Source organism: Cotesia typhae, unplaced genomic scaffold, assembly GCF_013202065.1.
Source record: "Cotesia typhae breed Kobodo isofemale line unplaced genomic scaffold, CoteBio_Ctyphae contig_5, whole genome shotgun sequence".
Lineage (NCBI taxonomy): Eukaryota > Metazoa > Arthropoda > Insecta > Hymenoptera > Braconidae > Cotesia > Cotesia typhae.
Window position 1 is genome coordinate 5,435,541 of NW_027423757.1, and position 27,828 is coordinate 5,463,368.

Below are 27,828 nucleotides of genomic sequence, written 5' to 3' on the forward strand. Positions count from 1 at the left end.
TGGTTGCACGGTAGGCTGATAGAAATATAATCTGGAAATAGAGAAATTTCATTTTTTTTTTTTTTTTTTTTTTTTTTTTTTTTTCCAGTTGTTTCAAAAATGTTAAACCGAGCTTTTGTGCAAGCAGTTTCTTCTCATATTTATCCTAATATTTCTAGCTTTTGCGATATGGAATGAAAGTAAAAAAATAAGTACGTGCCTTGTTGTAAGTTTTTAAAAGTAGTAGAAGTAGAAATAGAAGATAAAAAAAATTCAGTGACGGGTGAATTCAGTGAGCATAAAAATAATAGTAATAAAAAAAAAGTTAAAATGTCTGGAGCTGTCGCTGCTGGTTTCATCTCGGTATTACATTTTAAATTCCTGAGTTATGTTTGAATGTAAAGCGAATCCTGCTCCTATCCACTAGCTTCAATATCCGATGGATCATCCGCATTACCAAGATCCTTGACTCAGCGAATATTTACCACGCGATTTTTGACTCGTCAGTCTTACGATTTATCTTGCGATAAAAAGCTCACTGATTCAAACTTCAAATCAACTCGTCTCGAAGCTTTGGATTTTATTACAACACTCTATTTATTATTATTTTTTTTTATTTATCATTATTATCCGTTTTTATCCCATTGTTGGTATTATATTATATATTACGTTGAATAAAAAAATTCTCAAGCTTTTAGGCAACAGATGTTCCGAATATTAAAAATGGTTTAGTTGAATTAAAACTTCGGAATCACTACGATATTTACATTTCCATCGGAAAAAACGTAGAGAAGCTCTCGGGGCTACTTGTAACGGCGGCTTACTTTTATGATACGTGTATAGTAGTAGTAGGTCAGTGTTTTTTATCATAAATTTACCATCACATTAATTTATTTTTCAATATTTTATTAGTATAACTTTCATGTGAGAGAAAATTTTTGTGGTTAAAGCAATATTGAATAAAAATTACTGCTAACGAAAAAAAGTTCAATGAACCGTTTATTTACAACTTCTGTGTGTAAGGCCAAAGTTTTTTTTTTCAGCATAAAAATTAAGATGAATTAACTAAATTTATAAATCTTTTACAATATTTACTTATATCGTGTAATATTTGCTAAAAAAATGAAATTCAAGCGTTTCCCCCGTCGGATCGATTTCAAATAAAAATTTGAGCTTTTGACACGAGTAGTAAAACTACGTATTTGTACCACTAGTTGTATTGTGTATCGGATTTTCATGTATTTCTTAGTTGATCCCGAGTATTCTAACAAAAAATAATCAAGACAATTTTCTGTCAAAGGAATTTTCACATAGGAGTGATTTGCATATCTATCTTTACTAGAGGAATCTTTCCTTTAGAAATTACTTTGAAGCTTTATTTCAAGCAAAAAAAAAATGATCTCCTTGAGTTTTGCATTCATTTCTTTTTATTAAAAAAGTATCTTCGATAAAGTACATTTTACCTTGTAACAGAGCAATGTTGAAGAACACAAGAATAATTCGTGACGACCCAGATTTCCTCAAATAAGTCGAGTAACACTCGAAGATTTTTTCTGTAAAAAAAGAAGAGGTTACTTTCTGTCCAAATAGAAAAATGTAAAAGTAATTGACAAATAATTGTTTAAAAAAGAAAAGATATTTAATTTTAATGCCAAAAAATTCACGAAAATATCTATTGGCTCTACTTATTAATAAGACTCTAAATAGAGATTCTATAAAAAGTTTTCTCCGGTCATCAACCTCACAAATTTCCTACAAAAAAAATTGACAGCAATTTCCGATGAATCCTCGATAGAAAAAATAAAAATACCTCCAGCATGCAATTATAGTTGACTTGAAGGCTCTTAATATAAATATTTCCCATAAATTTCACAGCGGACCAATCAATCATAATCTACTTCAAAAAAACCCGCCGTAAATAAACAAAATAAAAATAGCTTTCATGATGTATTTTTAATGAAATAACACATAATTGATAGATACTGATAAACAACTACCTGCAATAACTAAGTCTGCTGATAACAATGACCGACGCCGCAATAATCGATGAAAGGGCATGCAGTCGGCTCGTATAAGGGCATGCATTCTCGTTCGCTGGTACTAGATTCATATCAGTATTGCTAAAACATATATATACATATATACATATATTCATCAATGTAATGTAGTATCGATACTCGAAAACAGGATTGAAATACGAGACTAGTAAGTTTCTTGGTTGGTAGCACTATCGATCTACACCGTCAACGTAATGGTTTATTCGGTCAACCAAAGACTAAGTTGATGATTTATTTAACAAATAAAAGACAACTTGAAATCCATCCGACCGTACTCTATTTATTCGATTCAATTCGATTTTATTATTATTTATTTATTTTTTTTTTTTTCTATTAAATGTCGCTGCGCTTTATACCAAAGGATTTAAGGAATTTATTTATCATCCAATGGTCCCCTACCCGTATAAAAGCATTACAGTCGGGCTTAGTTATTAGCCAGGTGAATAAATAGTGAAACTGCAGTATATATATACGGCGTAGAGCTGAAGATTTTCAATAGAGTATTCTCTATAACTAGTATTATCGAAACTTGAATTATCACTGACGAATAATAGATTAATTGTATACTGATGAACAATATAGAGTGTACCGAACGCCAATGCAGATAACGTTAATTAGTAGGATTAAATGTATTTTGAATCAGCGAACCAATCAACCTGTTTGTTTATAACTTTTGTTAATAATTAATTTTCGATATGTTTAATCAAGATAATTAATTATTGCTTATTGTTTATAGAGTATTGTTTCAGCTATCAGTTTGTAGCAATGTCGTGTTGAATATAAAGTTTCGAATAGAAGCAAATATTCAAAATTTAGCGATCCGAGTAGAAGAGTTACAGCCGCGCACTTGCAACTGGTACAGAAGAGTTAACAAAATAGAGTTTCTCTTGTTGCCAATGAGTAAGAATAGATCTCTGTATTCTGCATTCTGTAGTACCGACTTGCACGAAAGCTCGGGTTACTTTAATCGGTGAATGATATAGCATGGAAAGACGGCATTATCAACTGGTTAAGAATTCATTTATCATTACAGCATACAATTAAATTGATTTTTATTTTTTATATTCATTTCAAATAGAATTATTTATTTCGGGTGATGGGTCACAGAGTATTTGATAGCTAAAGGCTTTTTGGTGGATTAATCATCTGAAGGGAGACGGATAATTATATAAAATGTAATGATCGATGGGCTGTACTTGGTTTAAGTAATTAATTTTATTAATTGAGAGACCGATATCGGTGGAATTTGTATCCTTCGAACTGGTAATGTGAATAATTTGAGGGACTAATGATTATCATGCCCCCGACCATTCCACCGGATTCGGCAATGTGTTCGTTGTGTCCAAGACCGAAAAAGCCACAGAAAAAATTAGTGCGTTTTGATTCTGTTGTTGATACATTCTCTATCTCTGATTCTAGTGGACCGAGAAGGGTGAGTTTATTTATTTTTCATATTTCCAAAGTAAGCAATTCAATGAATTGTTAAATAACAAATATTTGATTACTGAATTCAATTCATGTTGAGTTTTTTAAAGATTTTCATTGAAAATTAAAATTTTTTTCCAATGTTATATGTTGATTTTTTGTGAAAAAATTTAAAATAACATGGTTCAAAATTTTTTAAGGTAACATTTAATTAATACCCATTTAGTAGCCAATTATTTCAAGTTCTTTAAATAAGAAATTTTATGATTCTTAAGTTCGTATAACTTGAAGATCAATTTTCGTTTTAATATTCTTATCAGACACTCGATGATATTGAATGAGGATAAAAATGATTTGTAATAAAAATTTTATGCGATTTAAATTTCACATACGATAAATCCACTAGTACTTGATAGATTGTATATAATAATAAAAATCATGACATTCTTAAAAGATCATACGGGCTCGAAATGTTATTTAATCAAAATTACACTTATAACAAGTATTAAAAATAACTTCACTAAATATTTTACAGTGGTTATAACTCTAAAAATAATTAATGAAAATTACTTACAGTGTGATTTAACATAAATTAACTATTTACTGTAATAGCGCTCCGGGGAGGTGATTAATTTTTCTAATCGATAAAATAACAACTACTGCATTAACTTCAACAAGCTAATTTTTTTATAAGTCATTGCACGTTATGTAATAACTATAGAGATCTAATGATGAAAAAGTATTTACATTAAATACAAGTTAATTATTTTTGTTTTTAAATTTGTTTCTTTTTTTATTATTATTATTTTAATTGTAAAATACAATATTTTTAGAGAAAAAAAAAATTAATGCAGTTAATTATTTTTTTTACATCGAAAATTCTTAGATCGTATTTTTACATAATTATCTCTATCCTGACTCACAGAAAAATAAAAAAAATAAAACTAAATCCAGAAATCTATTAACTGGATGATAATTTTTTTCCATTAACTAAATATTTGCTTGAGCTAAATAGATACCCTTTTAATTAAAAAAATTATTCGATTAAATAAAATTTCAACATCTTGTTTTAAACCAGTGGTGATTTTTTCTTCATTCTTATTTTTTAATTATAAATTACATTCAGTCTTTATTAAAAAAAATTCTGCGAAAATTACTGAGAACAAATATTGATTGTGAGATTAAAAAAAAATCAGTTTTTAATAATTAAGATTATGAAAGCAGTTTGTTAAGTAAATAACGTATCAGTGTACTAAAAAAAAAGATATGTATAAAAAAATAAAATAAAATGTCATGAACGATGCACAAAGCTCATGAATGAAGTGAGAGATCGTGTTCGCGAAAATCGAGTAATTGGATCCGCAAGCACAGAGAGCCTTTTGCACACAAATAAACATGTGTAAGTGTGTGTTTTTAGACATGCATAAAGAAGAGAGGATAAACCGCGATAACAGTAAATAATTGTTTCACCGTAGGAAGATAAATCGGTACAAATAAAATAAAAAAGTGTGAATAAAAAAAAAAGGGGGGGGGGCAGAACTGAAAAATGGAACAAGTATAAGCGAAAATAAAATAATACAAATCGAAAAATACAATTGGATTGTTAGTTTGTTTCTGATAGTCAGTCTGGTAGTGCTGACTCGTTCTAATTGCTCTATCTAAACATATAACGAATCCGTTATATGTTGTTATAATCCTATACAATAGTTATAACGGATATTATCTCACTTATAACGAGGATTTCATGCCGCCATCTGAAACTCAGCTTGCATTTTCACCTCTGTTTAAATTACAAATAATGATAATTTTATTCACAACATCTGTTAACTTTCCGTGTATGAAACTATACAAAAATAAACAGCTCGTTGGGTTAACAAAAATAACAAACTTTGATCAAATTATATGAATATATTAAATGTGTATTAAGATCAAGTTTAAATAAGCGAACAAATGTTTGTGGAAATAATCATTGCATCAAGAAAAATTTCTTTAATTAGTCTTGTCAGTTTATTTCTCGAAATTAATTAGTAAATACGAAATTTTTATTTTTCTGATTACAAATGAATTATTAACAAATACGAAATGAAAATTATACAAAAAATTTTTATAAATTAGCGACATTTTGCAATTTTTTTAAATTTATAATAATATATCTAATAAATATTGTAATTCTCTTGATTGAAAATAATAATCAAAGAGATTAAATTTTAGATAGTTTTTAATTAATAAATTGACAATTAAATGATAATAATGAATACGCTAAAAGATTGATTGATAAAAAAAACATGCAAATATGCGATTTGAGTTGTATGAGTAAAATAGAGTACTTCTGTAGAACTGATTCGTAGGGGAAAGGGTGCTTCCGTGTGGGGGTAGATCTTGCGCTGTTCACCCTACCTAGCAGCATCCCTCCAGCATAACTGAAGCTATCAAGCAAAACGACAGTCACTCGCGTGAATTGCGACCCGCAGGATCGCTGAGCCCATACTCATGTATCTCTCAAAATTAAATACTAAATCAAAATTTTAAGTAGAAAAATTTTATAGAGTAAAAATGTGACCTTAAAATTTTTGATGCTCAAAAAATGTTTAGTGGGTGTTTTTTATTTTGTAAAATAAGTTTTGAACAGTTGTCACGTGCTCAAAAAAGTGATTGACGTTTTAATTTAAAAGTCATAAGTCACAAGTTTTAAGGGAACAAGGATAACGTATAATAATTAATAATTAATTATTAACTACAAAATGTATGTTAAATAATAAAATAAACAAGTCACGTGCGAGTGTTTTTATAATTTGAAGCAGAGTAATATAATACATGAATGTAAGATAAAATAAAGTATCTGAGGGAGAGAGTGAAGAAATTTAAATCTATATGTCAGGTGGAGACTGCATAAACTCCTGAGCGTTATCATTTAGAGATACGGGAGTTATCAAACTGGAGTATCAATGCGGATCACGTGTGGCGCCCGTCTTCATGGGGATGGGCTTTAACGATAAAAAGCTGCGGAGACTGCGAAGATTGCGGCTTTTTGGCCGCGCAAAGGTTTACCTCACGGTCCGGTGGCCTCATCTGGTATGTTTGCTTGTCCAAAAACTTTGACACATAGTTTTACTATTTTCTGCATTTACCTCTGACCCAAACTCCGATCTGGTAAATATTTCTCATTAGATCTCGCAACGTTTCCAGCTAAATATTACTATCGTTGTAATATACCTCTCGGAACTCCTGATAGTATGAAAAAACTTTTGAGTCCGCATCAAGGGCTAACTCACATTTACCCATTACATATTTTTTTACTTAATAAATTGGCTGGTTTATTTACATTAATTAAATTAAGTGAGTTTGGTAAATATCAATATCGATATAAATAAAAATATAAAAAGGATCGGAAAATACAATATATACATATAATAACACAATAAGGAAACAGTTTAGAGGAATATATATTTAATTCAATTATCAAGTACATGAGGATAAGTTTTTTATCTTGTATACTTTTTCTGCACACCCGATCTTCCAATTGTCCACTATCACAACCGTTTGCCGCTATTAAAGTTTGACCTACTTTTTGTTCAATTTATCCCACAAGGTGTCACACAATTTCATACGCTCGTTGATTCTCGTTTCGCTATAAAAATAACACACCATTTTACCACCATTTTTCTTCAAATAACTTTTATCAACACGAAACCACGTTAAAAACTTGCTTCACAAAAAATCTGTCCCAATAAAAAAAAATGTTATCCCGAAGCAACACCCTGAACAAATCCGTGCTTATAAATAATATTTGTATCGGGATAAGAATTACCAATGCCAATATAGAATTGTTTGTATGTTTCTCTTTCTCTCTATAGGATACTCTATAAAAAAAAAAAAAAAAAAATTTTTTTTCTATTAGGTGTTTATGAACTTTACAATGTCTTTAAGTTTCAAAGCATTATAATTCTTGAAACACGATATTAACACAAAAAAAAAATTTGCTAATTTGATGAAAAATAATAAAAAATTTTTTTCGCACCTTAAAAAAATTTTTCTGTGTAAAATAAAACTAATTAGCACATGATTCAAAAATTTAATAACGCGGGGACGGTGTTAATTTTTGTAACACATCTAAAATAACAAAAACGAAAATAATATAGTTAATGTTTTAAAAGGAATCTGTATTAAGTCGTTAAAGTTTTATTTTGTTTTAAAACTTTGATTTTAACTTTGAAGTAGTAGGCGGTTTCATGTTGAGAGTATTTAACGCAAAGTACTTCACAAAGGCGGCAGGTTGTATAAATCTAAAGCGTGCGTGGCTCCGACATTGTTCGGCCCAGCTACATAACACAAGAATAGGAAAATAAAAGCAACCTATTTTTAATTCCTTTTGTTTTATTGCTTTTATTTTTTGTTTTATTAATACCTGAGAACAAAAAAGTTCAAATATAAGAAACACAAGTACGATACAAGCACAAGTGGAACAAGGAGAATAAGAGGCAGTGAAATACAAAAAAAAAAAAAAAAAAATAAGTAACCGTACCTGGTAAAAAAATGTAAAACTGTAAAAGCGAAGCGTACATCTCCCGGGAAAAACTCACGTCGTTATAATGGATCTCATTACTTTTATCGTCTAGGCATACATCTTATTCTTAAATTACCATTCTAAAAATGGGGAGCCCGTCATGTTTCTCTCAGGTATCATGTTAAATTTTAAAAGATTAAAAATCCCAGACTTAAACAACTTTTCTCCTCTGACACACTAATTTTCTTGCTTTTCTAAATGTCCTACAGCTTTTTTAATTCACGTCAACCTTATTTATTATGGTCTTTATGACTAGCATTTATCGTTGTTACTTTAATCAAAATTTAATTAATTCTACATCTCTTTCCCTTCTTACTCAATTAACTCGCTTTGAATAAATTTAAAAACAACAACAACGAAATATTAAAATGAACGTGTCAATTGACAATCTAATTGGAAATTGAATAGGTGCCAATAGAAACAGCGCGGTTAACGCATAGTTCACTATACCGTGGTTATAGTGTCTACTGACAAGCATAGTAGGATTCTATGAGGACAATATCCCACCTGATACGTAACATATAATAATACGTACTCCAGCACAAGCACGCAAAGGCATAGAAGATAGGTGAGCTGGAGGTGAGTGGAGATGGGTGTATCAAACTCATCGAATGATTCTGGTACTTCACCAGCAGCGGCTATTGGATTTCGTCTACAGAAAGGGCTTTGTACCGTACACGTCCGTGATACATCGTTATATATTGTCTTGCTACTCTCTGTGTTATACACTATTCAATTAACATTTCGAACTTTGTAACCTCGTCACTACACAATGTGGCTTCACCAAATCATTTTTTACTATTCAATCGATCATCGACACATCCAATATCGTCTTTATTACTTCCCTTTATTATTTCGAAAATTAATTAGTATTACTAGCTATTGGGCAAACTGTTTATTGAAAATTTTGTTCTACATATTCTATCAAGGTTCAAAGTTTATTTTCTCATCTCATTTCCATTTTTTATTGGTGTTAATATTGATATTAGATAAATCGAAAATAATATGTTCAATAATTCATTGACTGATTTTTGACAACCTTTAGGATTTTTTACATTACAATTTTTAAAAATGTTTGTCAATTTTTTTAATTTTCATTATTTTTACAATAAACTGCAAATCTAATTTTCAAAAATATTTTTTTTACAGTAATTAATTCGCTTAAAGCAACCAAAAAAGTAGTCAGATGTCTGCTCTTTTCTGCCTTATTTTTGACTCTTTTGTTTTTTGATTTTCATGAACAAAAAAATCAAAATACTAGTTTTTCATCTAAACTTTTTAATTGGTTAGACAAGTTTCCGGTTATAGTCATTTTCAACAAAATATTTCTGTTTTAATTAAAAATGTATGGAAAAACAATTTCATGAAAATCCTGTTTAGCTCTGACAAAAATCAAAGTTAAAATTGTTACATATATTACAACAAAACTTTCGTAAGCTTCGTGAACTACAGTTAAAATATCTCGTTTTATAAAGTTACCATTTATTAAAGAATAAAAAATCATTTTTAAGCAATTTCTAAAAATAAGTCAACCCAAAACGAAGTCTAAAAAAATTTTTTGTCTCAGAAACATTTTTTAAAGCTCTCTTATTTTCTTGCATACATAAATACAATAATGTTATTCGAAACCCGACAGTAAAAATCTAAGTTAATAACTACACTGAAATAAAATATTAACATAGCAACCACGTCAGAACATTCACTAAGCAAGAAATAATTTATCGAAAAATGAAATTAAAACGGTGTACACCGTAGACCATAAATAAGATAAAACGCAAGGAAGCTTTAATGGTTGGTCGAGTTTGTTTTTGACTTGACTTGTGTCACAACGAAACTCACATCGTAAACGATTTAACATGAAATGTCGTTTGCCCATCACTCGACTGTGAAAATTAATATCATGAATCAACATCCATAACCCTCTGCTCCTACGGTATAGTGCTCAACTCAGTACACTACGATTCGAAATGCATTGAAAGCCCTAATTTCTCGGTCACTTCGACTGTTGATTGATGTCCTATGTATTTTACGACTGTGGACATTGCTTGTGTTTGACGACCCTGATGACCAGCTAGTACAGTCAAGACTTACCAACTATAGCTATATAAAAGGGACAATAATAATAATAATATGGCGGCAATAACGATCTAAGTCATAAACTGCAGGAAGGTACACAAAAATTAACTATTTAGTTAAGCTATTAAATATAATGATCGATGGTATTTATTAGGGTGGGTCAAAAAAATCGAATAATTTATTTTTGATTTTATACTCTGAAAAATAGGTTCGTAGACACCTAAAAAGAATTCTCTCCAAGTATAAGCTCTTAATTATAACGGGAAGGTCCTCCGCTTTGCGGGTTTCTATTTTTTTCGAATAATCAGATAAAAAAATTTATATCTCGCTTCCAACTGCTTGGAAAAATATTCCGTGGCATAGATTTTGTGAGAAATTGAATGCTTTACAAAAAAGGTCTCTTATGACTTTTTCAAAAACTCAACCGATTAAAAGATATTCATAGTTGAAGTTTGGCTATTTTAAGGAAAATATTCGTTTTTATTATGAATTTTATAAGTCGATGAAAAAAATTATTTCGGATTGCGGAACTCATGATTTTGTAGGAAATTTACTGCTCTACAAAAATGGTCTCTTATGATTTTTTGATTAAGTGAAGCCGTTACGAGATATTCATCGTCAAACATTAACGAATATCAATATTTCCAGTTTTTGATCAATAATTCGATAAATTTTAATTTAAACTATGAGTTTCAGGAAAATTTACATAAATTTGAGTTTCGATCGATAAAGAAATGTTATAATAAGTTAGATAAAGAATTATTGGAATTATCATTGATTTTCCTTGGAGAAATGCCTCAAGAAAAGATTTCTTTCAAACGTCCTGGTGCTGTTCATCATGCTAGATGGATGGCTAAGGCCATTTATAGTTTGAAAATGTATCTATTCAGAGATGAATTCAAACTCTCTCAGAAAGAATTGCATGGTCTTCGTCATTTCTGTATTTTTATAGTCACATTGTATTTAAAAGCTTGGTTTTCATCAACTTCTGCAACAACTGCTGCTTATCATGACTTGCAGTTTATGAAAAATTTATTGGAGTACAAACATATCAATCCTTTGATTTCTTCAGCTACGTGTGAAAAAATGATTTCGCACTTATGGTATTTGAGCGATGAACTTGCCATTTTATCACTGTTTGACGATGGCGTTCCATTAGAAGTAAAAAAACGTATTGTTGAAGCTGTTAATACTCGTGAAGGTACAGATTCTAAAGCTAAAAGATTTGTAATTGCTAAAAAGATTTGAATTCATTGGCGCAGAGAACTCTGAGTGACTTTGTGTCTAAAAAGTCATTAAATCTTTTCAAAATCTTCGATCTACCGTATGACTTTCTTGATGTCGATGTTGAATTATGGCCTACTAATGAGAGTTATCTCGAAAATAAAGAATACTTTCAACAACTAAAAGTTGTCAATGATTCAGCAGAGCGAGCTGTTGCATTAGTCAGTGAATATAATCAATGCTTGACAAAAATGAAGAACAATTCCAGTACTTATTGCAAGTTGTCAAAGAACATCAAAAACATTCCCAAATTGTAATAAAAGAAATTATTTATAGTAATAGCGTACTGTTATGTTAAAAATATAGACAATTATATTGCAATTGATAATTCAATAAAAAATTTATCTATAAAAAAGTTAAATACTGGTTGTTTCTCACTTGATTCAATACTTTTCATATTAAATTTGACAAAGAAATATGTCATTCACTTCAAATTAAACTAATCATTGGCTATATGTCGAAAAAAATGCTCTAATTTCTTGTTTTAATGCAATCAAACAAGCTCAAGACTGAAAACAATATTAAAAAAATTGTTTATAACATTTCTTTATCGATCGAAACTCAAATTTATGTAAATTTTCCTGAAACTCATAGTTTAAATTAAAATTTATCGAATTATTGATCAAAAACTGGAAATATTGATATTCGTTAATGTTTGACGATGAATATCTCGTAACGGCTTCACTTAATCAAAAAATCATAAGAGACCATTTTTGTAGAGCAGTAAATTTCCTACAAAATCATGAGTTCCGCAATCCGAAATAATTTTTTTCATCGACTTATAAAATTCATAATAAAAACGAATATTTTCCTTAAAATAGCCAAACTTCAACTATGAATATCTTTTAATCGGTTGAGTTTTTGAAAAAGTCATAAGAGACCTTTTTTGTAAAGCATTCAATTTCTCACAAAATCTATGCCACGGAATATTTTTCCAAGCAGTTGGAAGCGAGATATAAATTTTTTTATCTGATTATTCGAAAAAAATAGAAACCCGCAAAGCGGAGGACCTTCCCGTTATAATTAAGAGCTTATACTTGGAGAGAATTCTTTTTAGGTGTCTACGAACCTATTTTTCAGAGTATAAAGTCAAAAATAAATTATTCGATTTTTTTGACCCACCCTAGTATTTATATGCTTCAATTGCGGGGTTGTTGCTGTGATGAGTAATGAGTAATGAGTAATAAACCTGAGACAATCGATAAACTAAGAATCTAAATAACACTTAGAGATAGTTTAGTAATAGTCGGAAGCATGGTAAACATTCTGTCCTTGACCATTATTTATTTTTAGACGAAACTTGTTTGGTCGATAATCCCGGAAATATCGTGGCTCATTATACTTTATTTGTCTGATATTCGTGACGTACCGCAGTATCATATTATTATACACTATCAATCTATTTGTCATTCAAGTCGAGTTACTGTTATTCAAATCCAAATTCATCATTTACTACTTACATCTAAAGTAAAATCAAAGTTCAATTTTTTTTTCAAGGCTTAATCACTCATAAAATAATAAACAGAATTTAGTTAATAAAAAACTTATTTATGAGCATGAAAAAGTTGAAAACGGATACATTTATCTTTATATTTTGAAGCTTTAGAGACAGTAAAAAATATAGAATTCTATAGATGTAGAAGTAGAGGGAAAACTCGTAACTATAACACCTTTTTAGTGCCTCATAATTCACTCAAGGGCTTTTGAAAATGCTATTGTTGCTGAGCTTTTGCTTTAAGAATCGTGTTCTTACCTTCTTTTAAGTCTGGTTTCCGGTGTAACCCATGTTGGACCTTAACCAAAGATGAATGTGTCACTTTATAAAAAAAAAAATAAAAATTTTATTTGTTACTTTGTCGATTGAATTCACTAAAAATTTTAACTTTTAACATTGAACCGTTTTTTGAGTCATAAATTTTTTATTATTTTTTCTGAGGAGTTTACAAAAATAAATATTCAATTTTGATAAGCTTCAAAATAATTTTTTATTTTGATTTTCAATTGAAATAAAATTCTATAAGAATGCATTCATGTTTATATTTATCAAATGATACATTATGTTAACTCGTAAATTTTTAAATAATGTAATTAACTCATTGTATCTATGAAAAATATTCACTGACAAATTTTTTGAAATTTAGAAAAAGCCAACGTCTTTCAGGTCAATTATTTTTAAATATAAAAAATCCAATTTTACTTGAAAATATTCAAAAAGTTTTCTAATATTTCAAAATAATTTTCGTAGAAAAAATGCACGCTCGCAATAAAAGAGCAAGTGAAAAAATAATAAAAAGGCAAATTGACACTAGAATGTACTAAAAGGGCAGAGTGCCAGGAGTTTAAGTGAAATAAAACGAAACTGTAAGATTTTGCCTTGTTGTCTCGACGTCTCAAGGGTGTTGGAAGCAACCAATTGACTCAGATGGACCGAGAATCGATGCGTTTGCAATTTACCGTAATATTATTCTTTTATTATTCAAAAATATTACAATATTCAGTGACGCTGTCTAAAAAATAACTCGAGTAACAGCGCTGGAACTGAATTAGAGTCTATTAAATTTAATGTCTCTGGTGAAATAGTTTAAGTGATATTATATGAAATAAAATAAGACAAAATAAAATAAAATAAAATAGAATAAAAAGGTGGTAGTAGAAGATTTTAAATTCACTGGAGCATGATTATTGGCTCTGATGGTTGTTACGCGCGACGTCTCACGCCGACGTCGTTCAGGAGATCTTGCACAGGCAAGTGCATCCTACCGTGCAGGAAGATGTCGTCTGGTGTCGATAGTACGGGTAATTCTATTGAGAAAACTCAAGTATCTGTCTCTTCTTTTTACCTCTCATTCTCGTCCTCGGCCCCTTTCTTATCTCCGTTGGAAGATCTCCAGTCGTATGCGCTGTAAAACCCAACCGTCTCAATGATATATTTAATTGAGAAATCATTGGAAATGGGATAAATGGTTCCCAGTAATTACCAATAATAACTAATCACAATCTTCTACTTTATAATTTCTTTTTTTTCTGAGTCTTCATTATTTTCTCTCTATTTTCTTCTTACACTGTTCTTTCTTTATGAATCACAAAAAAAGTTCTACTTCTTATTGATTAAATTTTCGCTTTATTTTTAACATTGAACAGGTTCACTTTACCAAGTTTACTAATGACAACAAGATTTTTCCATTTTAATTTATTTTTCCTTTAAAATAAAACGTTTATTTCAACGAATTCTCAATTTATTTTTATTTCATTGCAATTAGTCTCTGAATGTGAACAATTGATAGTGAATTAAGATTTGTGAAAAAATTATAAACAAAAAATAAGCTCACTTTGATAAAATTATTTAAAAAAAAAAAAAAAACATGTTTAAGTAATTTGCATACTGTTTGAGGAAAAGTTATACCGATGAATGACAGAAAATTATTTCAACGATGCTGCTATTATGGAAATATTCAAAAATGTTTAAGCTAATTAGGCAGGAGCTCGGAATATTTGAAATTAAAATTCTTTATCCTTTTACCTCTTTACTACATAAAAGTAAAAAAAATTAATAAATTATTTTTCACTCACATTTTTCATTATACAAGACTTCGTACATCTTTCGGAAAACAAATTTTTTTATGACTAACACCTTTATCTTCATTATCAAAATAAATTTTTCACATTGAAAAATTCAATATCAGCAAATTTTATGCGAAAAAAATTTTTAAAAATCTCATCTTGTCGAGGACCTATTTATTTTCTTTTCTCTATTTTTTTTTTTTTTTCCACCACTTTTGTTAGAGCAATATATTGCATCAACAATAAAACAGTTCAATTTAAAAAAAAATAAAACCAAATACTTCATTGGATCTTTTATAAATATAAGAGATAAATGGGTTTGAGGTTTTTTCATTTTTATACTTTTTCTGTATGGACAATACGTGCCACTGCCATACAGGACAATAGTAGGTATATATATAAACTGGAATGAAACATATATATCCGGTTCATGAGACGGTTCGACGATACGAAGAACGATAACGGAAATGCCAAGAGTACAGTATACAGTACACAGTATAGATATATACGTACATACGAAGGTAAGGGGGTGATAGGGGGAATAAATGTGGAACCATCTGGTATCTCGACTGCTGGGTGACGAAAACCTAGAGCCATACCAAATAATCGGTTGAATGCAGCATAGTAGTAGGAGAAGTAGCCCGAGTAACAGTTGAAGGCATGAAGAAAGATAAGCTTGATAGGGATTGTAAGTCTTCAACAGTACAACGGGCCAGGGGGCAACGTCTAGACTCTCTGAGTTATTTTAGCTAGCGGGTGAGTTTCACTTCACAAGAGAGTACATTTATTCATGAGTGTATCAGAGTTTTACTTCCTTAAAGTGCTTGTTCCACATCCAGAGTTAATAAGCCCCATATAATATTCAAGTTTTTACTATTTATCATCCAATTTTCGATTAATTCGATTGTCTCCGCGATCCGCGATTAAATTATTCATATTAAAGCACTATTTGCATACGTAAGCCTACATTCATCCCTAAATATTAGTACTTGTATTTATATTTGTATTATAATCATAAAGTTTGTTTATAACTGATTGCTATCGTCTGAATTATGTTCTCAATTAAAATGATTTAATCTCGCGCAATTAAGTTTTGTAATTACCCTATCGCTTAAGTAGTTTATAACCGTAACAACTATTTTTATCTAAATGTTATATCGAAAGTTAATTAATAGTTTAATAGTTTTGTGAGTTATCAAATTATAGTTATGATCTAAGTTTGATCGATCAAAAATAATCGAGTAGTCGAAGCATATGTAAAGTCAGACGCTTGCAAAATAGTTACCTACAAATCAGATAAAGGTATTGAATAGGAAAATTTTTTACGACAAAAATGTGATGGTAATTATTGTTTACGCAACTAATTAATTAATTTTAATAAGCTATAGAGCTTTTATTAAAAATATTTTGTAAGCACTTTATTTTATTTAATTATTTCATGCTTATGATATATTTGACCAATCATGTAATGAATAGTTTGCTTACATGATATACTTTCATATATTTAATTTAAATTATAAGAGTGGATTGTTTTTACGACAATAATTTTAAATTAAAAATTTTAATATTTATTTTTAATAATAACAAAATATTAATGAGTCATAATTAATTAAACAAGGGAATGATTAATCGATTGATGAATAATTAGAAGAAATAATACATGAAATAATTTAGTCATTGATTAATTTGATTTTAATGAATACATAAATCACTAATGAAGCGTACCGATTATAAAGAGCAGTGGAGGTAGAAAATGTTAACAATTAAAAAAAGAAGGCGCAAATATAAATAAAAAAAGGTCATTGTAGTCTGTTGGGATTGTTTGAACGAAAGTAATAAAATTTAAATTGAACACTATATTTTATTGAGTCTATAGCAGTTAAACTCCCTTATACACGCAATCAATTCTGCTTTAAAAATGAAAACTAAACACGAAAAAAATCTGTTTTTTTTTTTAATTTTCTGTGAAATAAAATTTTTTTATTCCAAACAATCTTTATCATCGAAAAGCGATTTCATGTTTTTATTCCAAAACAATTGAAATATTGATCAATAAATTTCTCCCGATGCTTCATTCAATCATTTACAGACGTCTAGTAACCCCGAGTGCCCACGGACTAGTTTAATTAATAAAACAAAAAATTGAAAAACTCTGACCTTAATTAATAAACGTGACGTAAACGTTTTTGTTTCATCGTCAAAAAAGAAAACTGAGAACAAAAAGACTTTTTGTTTCTTTCACTCATTAAATGACTCATCAGAAATCTTAAAGTTTTTGCTTTGTTGAGAAAGCAACACAAAAAATATAAAGGTCTTCCGTTAATTAACAAAAACTTGTAGTCCGTGATTACGAGCTTTTAATACTCGAATTTAATTAATTTCAATGTATGAGCTAAAAATTATATGAAATTTATCTATGGAATATGTTTAAGGGATATCATTTCAAGTCGTAATGTAATATAATATGAGAAATCTCAAGTATGCTTGTCGTAAATTTTGTTTCTCGATCTACTCATGCAATCGAGCCAGAAAGCTCAAACATCCGGAGTATATATTATGCCTTATCCATCCAAGAAATGGCTCCTGTTTAATCAAACCGACCGACTCTGCTTCACCGGAATCGGTTTCGATAACCATAGCTGAACTAAATCTAGTTCATAAATAAAAAATAATAATAATAATGGTTAAGAGAATGAACTAATAAAATTAATTCTAACTATCATAAATTTGAATGTGAGTTTGTTTATTTGTTTGATAAAAAAATAATTTCTAGGTCAAAGCCCAGTACAGTAATTTGACCTCCCGGTATTTTAATTATTTTATTGACATTTTTTTGAGTTTTTTTGACTTGGTATTAAACTGTATTTTTCAGTTTTCTAAGTAATAGATTATCGTTCAATTTTTAAGATTTATAAAAGGCCTGAAACGTCAGAATTTTTATATTTCATTTAATGAAATCGACCTTTTTAAATTACGTAGAATAACTTTTTACCCACATCGATATTCTTTTCTTTCCATCTCAATGAGAAAAAAATTTTCATTGTCATTCTATACTTGGTGAATACATAAAAAATTTCTCAACTTTTGTTTCATCCCCATGACCCTGTTCAGGACTTAAGGATCAAGTTATCAAATGATTATATTGTCATGCTGGTTTTTTGTGATAAAATTTATAAGCTTCTTAGTGAAATAAAACATTCAAATATTTTTGATGTAAGTAAATAACCATTAAAGGATTTAAGTTTGTTCTTGGTCAACATGATCAAACTTCGGAATAATTAACTAACTGCTAGGATAATTAACTAACTAGCATTATTTATTACTCTATTTGATAATAATACGCTAAGTTAATAAAAAAAAAAAGCAAAGTTTATTAAAAATTTACCACCTTTTAAACTTGAAAGTGTAATCATTATTTTTTCATTATTAATATACAGAAAAAATGAATTTTTCAAAAGACCTGAATTGTTTAAACAGAAAAAATTTTCTTGAGATAAGAAAATTTTCATTTTTCTAAATATTATCTTCAGTCAAGGAGGTTCCTTCTTCAACAAAAACTTTTTCCTCTCTACAAGCAAAAATGAGACTTCACTAAAAAGTAATATATTGAAGTCACCGAATTATTTCCCTGAAGCTGTCTAACATTGAAGTTTAATAACCTTCCCTTGTTCCATTTAATGTAATATAATAATATACAGGCATATGTTTGCAGAATAAATGTTTACATTCCTAAGTAAATAGCCCTGCAGTTATCTATTAAGAATCTTTATCGTCAAAGGCGCCCTTTGATAGAGTTCTAGGTCGTAAAATTGAGTTTTTATTATTTACTTTTTCCTTGGAATATAATACTGATTTTGTTAATACATGCTTGAAGAATGCTTTATGTTTTTTTTTAGAAAAACATTTTTAATGATAATAATAATAATAATGATAGGGATTATGATAATAATGATAATGATTTTAGAGAAATTTAGGAGCTGAATACTCGACGCAAATTAAACTTTCGAGAGCAAAGTTAAACTGAACGATAAACAAGTTAAGGATGAAGTAGAGAAATACACAAGTAGAGAGGGAGTGTATGTGGTAGGAAACGCGTCTTGTATGTAGGATATAGGCGATGGTTTCTTAACTATGAAGATGTGTCTCTCGATTAATTAATGTACGGAGTAATAGCTTCTCTAGTCTTGTGCTTGTGTTTTACGATGCGCGAAAATACTAGGTTTCTTGTGTGCTCAGTTTTAATTATATGCCAATGGAAATTTGAATAAGATAACTACGACAGTGAAAATTTCAAATTAATTATTATTTTTTTTTTTTTTTAATTATTATGAGCAGCAGTTACTACTAAGTACCGTTGACATAAGTACTTTGTAATGGGAGATTTAAATTATTAAAGTACTGGACGATACTGTTAAAGCGCTGACGTTTAATTTATGAAAGAGTTTTAAATAAGTGTGACAGTAACAGATTAACGCGGCTGATTAACGATAATAACCATGAATTTAGTTATTTAATTAACAAGACGGGCTTTGAAGATAGCAATGACCAGACTTGACCTCATTGTATAATTCTAAATATAATTATTACGCATAGAATGTTTTTATTAATTAATGAATGTTTTAAAAATTTTATATCATGAAAAATTTCTGTTTTCTCAATTTTTAGTAATTTTTGATTTTAATAAATATATCATTTAATTTTTTTCAACTTAAGTTCATTGATTTTTTCCATACTATGTTAATAGAAAAATTTATTGGCTAAAAGTTTTATTAATCAATTACAATCTCGGCTCATTAATAATTTTTATAAGAAATATATTCACTGATAAACTTATTCAAAAAATTTCTGGTATTTTTTTTAATTGTCCTTGAGCTCAAAAAATTTTTCCATTATCATTAAACCAGATTTTCTAGTTCTGATGGTATTTTTTGTAAAAAAGTCACTCTTTTCATCATCGATATCATTTGCAATGACAAGTCCAGTCGTCTTTAATTACGTTCTGATATTTCAGAAAAAAAAATTCTATCCCCAATATTGATTGTAAAAAACAATCAATTAGTAAAAATTTTAATAAAAATACCAGCTAAAAAATCAAAACTATAAAAAAGCACCAGCAAAAATGTATTCGATTTCCAATGCAAGTACACAATTGAAAATGTTTTAAAACTTATATTGCAACAAAAGAATAAATTAATTACTTATCTTAGCATATTTTCATTCGGACTTTAAATTGGAGCGATTCGTAATTTCATATCGCCATTGAAATGAAACATTACGCGTATAATTTTGAAAGTGGATGAAAAAGTATTTAACCTCCATTATTATAAAAGGGCGAAGGCTGTACTCACTCTTTATAATAATAAAAATCTTACAGAAATATATTTATAGACACTGTGAAATGCCATAGAGCATAGTATGTTTCAACGTGGCTCGAGCTCGCTTATATTGTCGCTATAAATCTAACAATGCGGTTCAGCATTAACCCGACCTAGTATATAGTACCGCCGCGACTATTGTACGCGAACGAACGAGCTTTATACTTCCGGTGGCACGCGTATCCGATAAACCCCAAACGAAAGAGATGAACATGTCGGTTTATAAACCACTCACCATACATACATATAATAAATCAAATCAGACCTAATATATTGTTTATATCAATTTGATAAACCAGCATTTATGCCCACTGTCCATTCAATCTCAACTTGCCTCACCGGATTAATAAACACCCATATATCGTCAGATGAACGTCCGGCGAACAGAAACGATCCACCGAAATTATAGGTTTATTGCCATAAGTCATAAGTCATAAAGAGAAATTTACATATTTATTAATAAATATAATAAAGCGGCATGATGGCCGAGCGGACTATCATTATCCCGTTAGTTCGGTCGCACATCATGCCGTGAGGCGAGGGTTCGAGCCCCGACGGTTGTTAGAATAGTTCCAACACCAACCGTCGGGGGTAAATGCAGTACAGAAAAGCATAAGTCGGTCCACAGCCGCATCGAGAGTAATAAAAGATATGTGCAAGAATAATATATTGATAATATTAAAAGAGAGTGCAAAAAATGTTGATAATAAAAAAATGGAGAGATAGTGAAATATGTTGATAATAAAAAGTGGATGAGGGTTGAAAGATTGTGTTGAATATAAAAAAGCGAGGAACATACGATGATAATAGAGAGAATAAACTATATGTGAAGACGCTGAGACAATCACCCTTGATTGCCTGACAAATCAGCCTTGTAAAAGCCAAAATTGGTATACAAGTAAAACTCATAATAATAATAATAATAATAATAATAATAATAATAATAATAATAATAATAATAATAATAATAATAATAATAATAATAACAATAATAATAATAACAATAATAATAATAATAATAATAATAATAATAATAATAATAATAATAATAATAATAATTTGGTCCTCCGAACTTTCCGGCAAAAACAAAGTCTCAGCTACTAACATGCTCGCTGTCCCAGTCTTACTATACTCTTTCGGTGTCCTGAAATGGACCCGAAAGGATTTACGAGATCTCGACATCAAAACCCGTAAGATCATTAATATGAATCGGAGCATGCACCCCAATTCATCAGTCGCCAGGTTATACCTCTCCCGGTCCATCGGTGGGAGAGGTTTGCAGAGTTTGGAGCGGCTTCACGACCGTTTGGTCCTGGGTTTAACTCACGAAGTTGTCAATTTCACTGCAGACGAGGATGACTTTCTTATGCAAATTGTACATAAACATGAAAATGCGCATAAGGGGTCATTCTTGTATAAGGCAGCAATATATGCGGCAAGAACCCTTGGTCTTGGAGAAATAAACGCTCTTATGGAACTCCGAAAGGAGGAATTTAAGAGCGTCATCAGGAACGCCGAGGAAAAACTACTCCTTGGCGAACTGATGGACAAGTCCATGCACAGCGTGTTCTTTAAACACGTGCGTGATCATGGCTTGTCCATCCAGCTGACGTTTTCCTTCTTAAAGTCAGCGGGCCTGATGTCCGAGACTGAAGGGTTCATATTTGCCTGCCAAGATGGTGTCATTAACACTCTTGAGTACCGTAGCAAGGTGCTCCAGGTGCAGCTTCCGGACACGTCCTGTAGGAGGTGTAGACAACATCCGGAGACGCTTATGCACCTTTTGTCGGCATGTCCAGTGCTGGCGAGAGGTGCATATATCCAACGTCACAATGCTGCCCTGAGAGTACTGTACTACTATCTTCGTCATTGCTACGGTATTGACGTGATACCAGTGCTGCCTTATTTGCCAGGAGATATTCCCCAGGTTGTTGAGAATGACAGTTGCAAAATTTATTGGAACATGCCATTTGCAACAACCCGGTGGATAGATCACAACAAACCTGATATTGTGCTCTTCGACAAGGCCACTCGTGACATTTATGTCATTGAGTTCTCGGCCCCGGCTGAATACAACATCTCAGCCAAAGAAGAGCACAAAAGACAAATATATCAGGATCTCCTGTTTGAAATTGGCAAACTTTACCCAGGTTACCGTGTCAAGCTTGTCGTCCTGATTGTTGGCGTCCTAGGAGGGATGAAACAGTCTTTTGTATCCTCACTTGCCAAAGTTCCAGCTTGCTCATCAAAAGCTGAGTTCTTGGCAGTTAGGATGCAGAAGGCTGTTTTACTTGGTTCTCTCCGTCTCTTAAGGGAAATGACTTTGGCCTGCTGTGATCACTAACCGCCTTGTTGTGCGGAGTGGTCCAGCAGTAACGGATGGAGCTCAGGCTGGGCCCTCGGAGAATCGGACTCCGGGGATAACCCCCCTGAGCATTTAATAACAAAATAATAATAATAATAATAATAATAATAATAATAATAATAATAAATATAATAATAAATAAAGGCCATTCGGCAGTCGAAATGGAAGTAAATTTCTCTGAGCTGCCAAAAAATTGTAGAATCGTTAAAATCAATGCAAAATTAAATTTTCATTGGCTCGGTAAAAAAATTAAATAATTTTGAGCCTAGAATAATTATTAAGTTTGAAAATTAAAGCTTATTTGATAAACTTTTAGATTTATTTTACAGTCTTCTGATTATTTGATTACTAATGTATAATAGTTAAATTTTTATGAAATTAAACTCATAAAATGTAAGTCAATAATTGAATTTTTTTTGTTCAACTACCGGCAAATTTATCGAACAATATAAAAATATAATAATAAATAATAATTTAATCATAAATATTCATAGAATTTGTTTGTTTCTATGGGCCGTGAGCTATGACTAATGTAAATGTTATTTTATACAATTTAAAAAACAAAATAAAAAAATTGTAAATACGAGGATATAATGTACAAAAATAAAATGAAAATTCTGATACCGATATTAATGCAAATTATAAACTTGCTCGGATAATCAATGCAGGAAATGGGAATCTCTTTCAATGTGAATATATTTTTATATTTATATAGAACTGATATGATATCGAAAAAGTGAAATAAACGTATCGATTTTCAGGCAATCACATATCGCTTTTCGCCACTTTATAGAATCCACCGGATTGATGGTATATTTGCAATAAAAATTCAAAACCTGTGGAAATATCGTTACTACTTGACTTTTTTTGTTTCACCCAAATTCCTCGCGCTCTAGAGCTTATAGATGCTCGTTGGTAAAACATATTCATGAATTTCAAGGGATCTCAAGTACGGATTATTTATGGTACTTTTTTTTTGCAGAGCCATGACAGCTGGCAAGGACATGACGGGGATCAGGTAAGCGTCAAAATTAATACTTGATGAATAGCCAGTAATTTTAATGCATGCAATTTTTCTTTTTTTTTTTTTTTTTCCTTAGAAAAACAGAGAAGGTTTAGTGCATGGATTTAGTTGGCTTTTATTGGTGTTTTTTAATTATTTATTATCAGTTTTTGCTAAGCTGTGGGTTCAACAAAAACGAAGCTTTGTCTAGACAACCTTTAACGCTGAAAAATAACACGGCTTATCTGCAAGAAAACAATTTTGTGACTAAAAAAGGAGTTTGCTACTTGAGTCGATTATTCATGAATAATTGAGAATAGACTCAGCGGTTTTTTTTTTGTTTTTTTTTTTCTTACAAATGTTCTTCTATAGTGAAAATAAAAACTCGACTGGTGCATTCGGGGCTTCGAGGTGATAAATGTAGCAAGGTGTCAAGTGAGTAAGAAACGAGCAATCGATCTTGTCTTATCATTTAGATTCATCTGAGGTGTCTTAATGTGTGCGTGAATAAGATATTTCACCGCATTTATAAACCGATTCTTTGAGTACATAAAAAAAAGCTATCTTCATTCACGGAAAAACCTTAAAAAAATTTTGCTTTTTGTTATTGACAATTTTAAGTTAGAAGTATTATAATCGCATAAATTAATAAATTTCCGGAATGAATTTGTTATTTTTTAATTAAATAAAAATAAAAAACTAGCTGTTGTTTGTTTAAAAAATACAAGTTTGGTATAACAAATAAATTTTAATCTTTAAAAAAATTTTTCACTAATAATTTCTTCAATTTCTAGAATTAGCTTCACTCTCATTTTTTGACAGGGTATATAAGTACACATTTTTTTTAATCATAAAAATTTTATAAAGACAATTTTCTAGATTCAAGTAAATCTTTTTCCAGTACGTTTTTCTTAAATTTCGTCTAAAACTCTAAAACATAGCGGGCGTAAATTTCATCTATCGGTAAATTAAAATCTCTGGTCGCTGTACAAAATGAAAAAGCTTTCATCTTTTAATAACAAATGGAGGTTAAAATAAAAAGTGTGTAAAAAATCAATATCCCGATATAAAGTGGGTTTTTCTCGTTGAAATAATGTCTATTAAAATTCGTGGCCCTTCAATACTATATTCCATATTTGACACGAGGACAAAGGGCCACTATTCTGAAGACATAAGTAGAGAAAAACGAACGGACCGACGAGATGAGACTACATACCGGTCGAATGAATTGTCAATAGATACTCAGTCTCAAGTAGACCGTTGTTTAGGGCTTTTTCAATCCGAGTGTTCTGATTATTTTTCATTCTATTTTCTGCTCAGCTATTCTCCACATAAGAAAAAAAAAAAAAAAAAAAATTCCATTTAACTTTTAACACTTTCCAATAACCTCTCGGATTTGGGTTTAACTTTTCATATAATAATATTGTAATACTTAGAAATTACTTCTGATGTATAACGGTAGTTATAAAAGTGTCGTCTTTTGAAAGCTCGGTTTTTTATTGCTATATATACGTAGTCGCCGGACAGGATAGGGCCGCTACTTCTTATCCTGAACCATTAAAATAAATATAAAAGTAAAAACCTCAACACGTATCTCCGCGAGTAACCACTACACCCTTAAGTGAAAGAGAGAGGACCGGACGTAAAAAATTTTGAATAAAAGTTTGAGTAAGAATAAGAGGTAAAAAATTTAAAATTCAAACGAGATTTGCCTGGGGATATCCTACCAAATCTTCTTAGACGTAATATCCTCAAGTGGAAAAAGTTTTATCAGCTTTCCAAGCGATACCTAAAGACCACGTTTTTATACATACGGAGGGAGAACATATGTCAGCTTTTTCTTCCCTTTTAAACTTATTAAAACAATTTATTTTTTCCAGTTATCATTATCATTACCCGCATAATTATTGATAATCATTTATGCGCTTCACCTAATCTATAATATATATGACTTGATTAAAAGTTTAATTACAAACTGTAATATGTTGTTGAGTGACTATCGTTCGGTTGAATACTCAGTAATTAAATTTTAAAGTTGAATTTATCCATTCATTGTTAGAAATGTGAATTTAATAATTTTATCGGCTAATATAGTTGATGGGTTGTTATTCTCATTATTATACTTCGGAAGTTAAATATGTTATTATATTGTAATTAATTCTCGTACAATCAATATTCAAGCAAATATTTACTGTAATTGAAAATTGGAAAATAATTTTTCAACATTAAATTTAAAGAGAGAATTTAATTAGAATTTCGCTTTAATTATTTTTTTTAGGATAAATCAATACACAATATTTTTCAATATACTGAAAAATTTCTGCAATTTTTAAATCTCAATTTTTATTTATTATTTTAAAAGTATTTACCAGAAGCAAAATATTTTCCAAATGGAATATTTATTTCACAATAAGTAAAATTTATAATTATTAAACTATTATTATTTTTATTATTACTAAATATTTTTTATATCAAACCCATTACGTAAATGAGTTGTAGCCTTGAAGGCTTGTCAACTCCCGCGGCTACTATAGTTTGGAACACTTAACTTCCACGAGAGTGAGTGTGATGGTAACTGAAGATAGTTACTCTCATTTTCTAATTTAATATCGTATAATGAGTACAGCAAGTTTGCTTCTCTTCCATGCAATTTGTTTAAAATGTCGTGTCTACGTCCTGGTGGTGTACAGGCTTGAGTAGAAGAAGGAGTACTAGGAGTTATAGCAGTAATACTATGACAACACAGAACGAAAACAAAATTAACGTAACTTTTAGACGTATGCACGTTTCATTTCACGATAAATTATTTTGATACTTAGCACGTTATCACAATGGGACCTTTTATTTACAATTAAATTGGCTCGAAGCATTCTTCAAGCTTTTCTGTTATTTGTCACTAATTACATTCATTTTTTTTTTTTCATTCATTTATTTTTATAATTTTTTTTTATTTTTAATTATTAGGATGTAATCGCATGGAGTGATTTGAAGAGATCGAGGCACTGATTTATCGCAGTGGAGCTGAGTTTTGATAATTATTTTTATTATTAAAATTTTATCCAAAATCCAATTAATTTTTTTTTGTTCCTATTTTTTTATTTTTGCTAATAAAATAGTTAACAAAACAATTAAAATTTTTTTTTGTGTTTATTATTTTTAACATTTTTATCCCATTTTCCTGGTTCCAATTTTGCACGTTTTTGTGATTTACGAAATATGAGCCATCGACAGGCAGATTCATCAAACGATTGAGCGCATGTTGAAACAGTGAATGCACATGAAAGGCCGAGAATGTTGTGAGTAGAATACTATTTTTCAGGGGTTGACGCTGCTACTGCTGGGCACTCAACACGTCCCAGTCCCAGTCGTACCCACGTCAGTATTAGTACTGAAGCAATCCTATACCCTACCCACTGGAAATTGAATTCTGTTCTATCACTAAATTTTCAGCGGGACTTTTATGTACAGGAATTCAGTTTGAAAATTTACATGACAAATCACGTTTGAAATTTTTTTTCGTTTATTACCAAGTTAAAAATTACTCGCATTCATTCGGACGAAAAGTTGCAACATTTTTATTAAATTCTTGCTAAATTGATGAAAAAATATTTGTTTTTACGTTATTGCTATTTAAAAGCTTTCGATGAATTCGAGGATGAAACATTTTTTACTTTATTTGTGCATTTAAAAAAATATCAGAGCAATTTAAACAAAATGAATAAAATGAAATTAAATATTCAAATATTTGATTGATTATAATAATAATTGTTATTGTTGTATAAAACTTTTTGTATAATTTGTTTATGGATAGATTTTTAAATATTAAAAATTCGTAAAAAAATTTTTGTTCTCATGACTTTGATTTTTAAATTGATATTTTCAATAAATTTACCTCTATTAATGAATTATTATGAAAAATTTACTTTAATTTTTTTATAAACAAATTTCAAAAAATAAAATTTTGAATTAATTTTTTCATGAAAAAAATTTTGATTATTTATTTAATTTATTTAAATTGAATAAATATGAAAATCATTTTAAAATAAATATACTTTGCCCAAATAAAGCAGTACAAAATCAAACTTCCGCACACCTATTTTTATCTCAATAATTTATTTATCGCACTTACAGGACGGATT

General features: G+C 29.7%; 1 protein-coding gene across 14 annotated transcripts in view; it reads left to right on the forward strand.

Moving 5' to 3' along the window:
- Nucleotides 1-27,828, forward strand: part of LOC141531521 (disks large 1 tumor suppressor protein-like) — a 309,925-nt gene that overhangs the window by 206,532 nt on the left and 75,565 nt on the right. For 13 of the 14 annotated variants that reach the window (XM_074249400.1, XM_074249401.1, XM_074249405.1 and 10 more), the window contains one exon: nt 23,669-23,704. In XM_074249400.1, the coding sequence (XP_074105501.1) occupies nt 23,669-23,704 (36 nt within the window). Of the gene's footprint in view, nt 1-3,199; nt 3,469-23,668; nt 23,705-27,828 lie in introns of those variants that run through there. The other variant, XM_074249406.1, reaches the window with a different exon arrangement.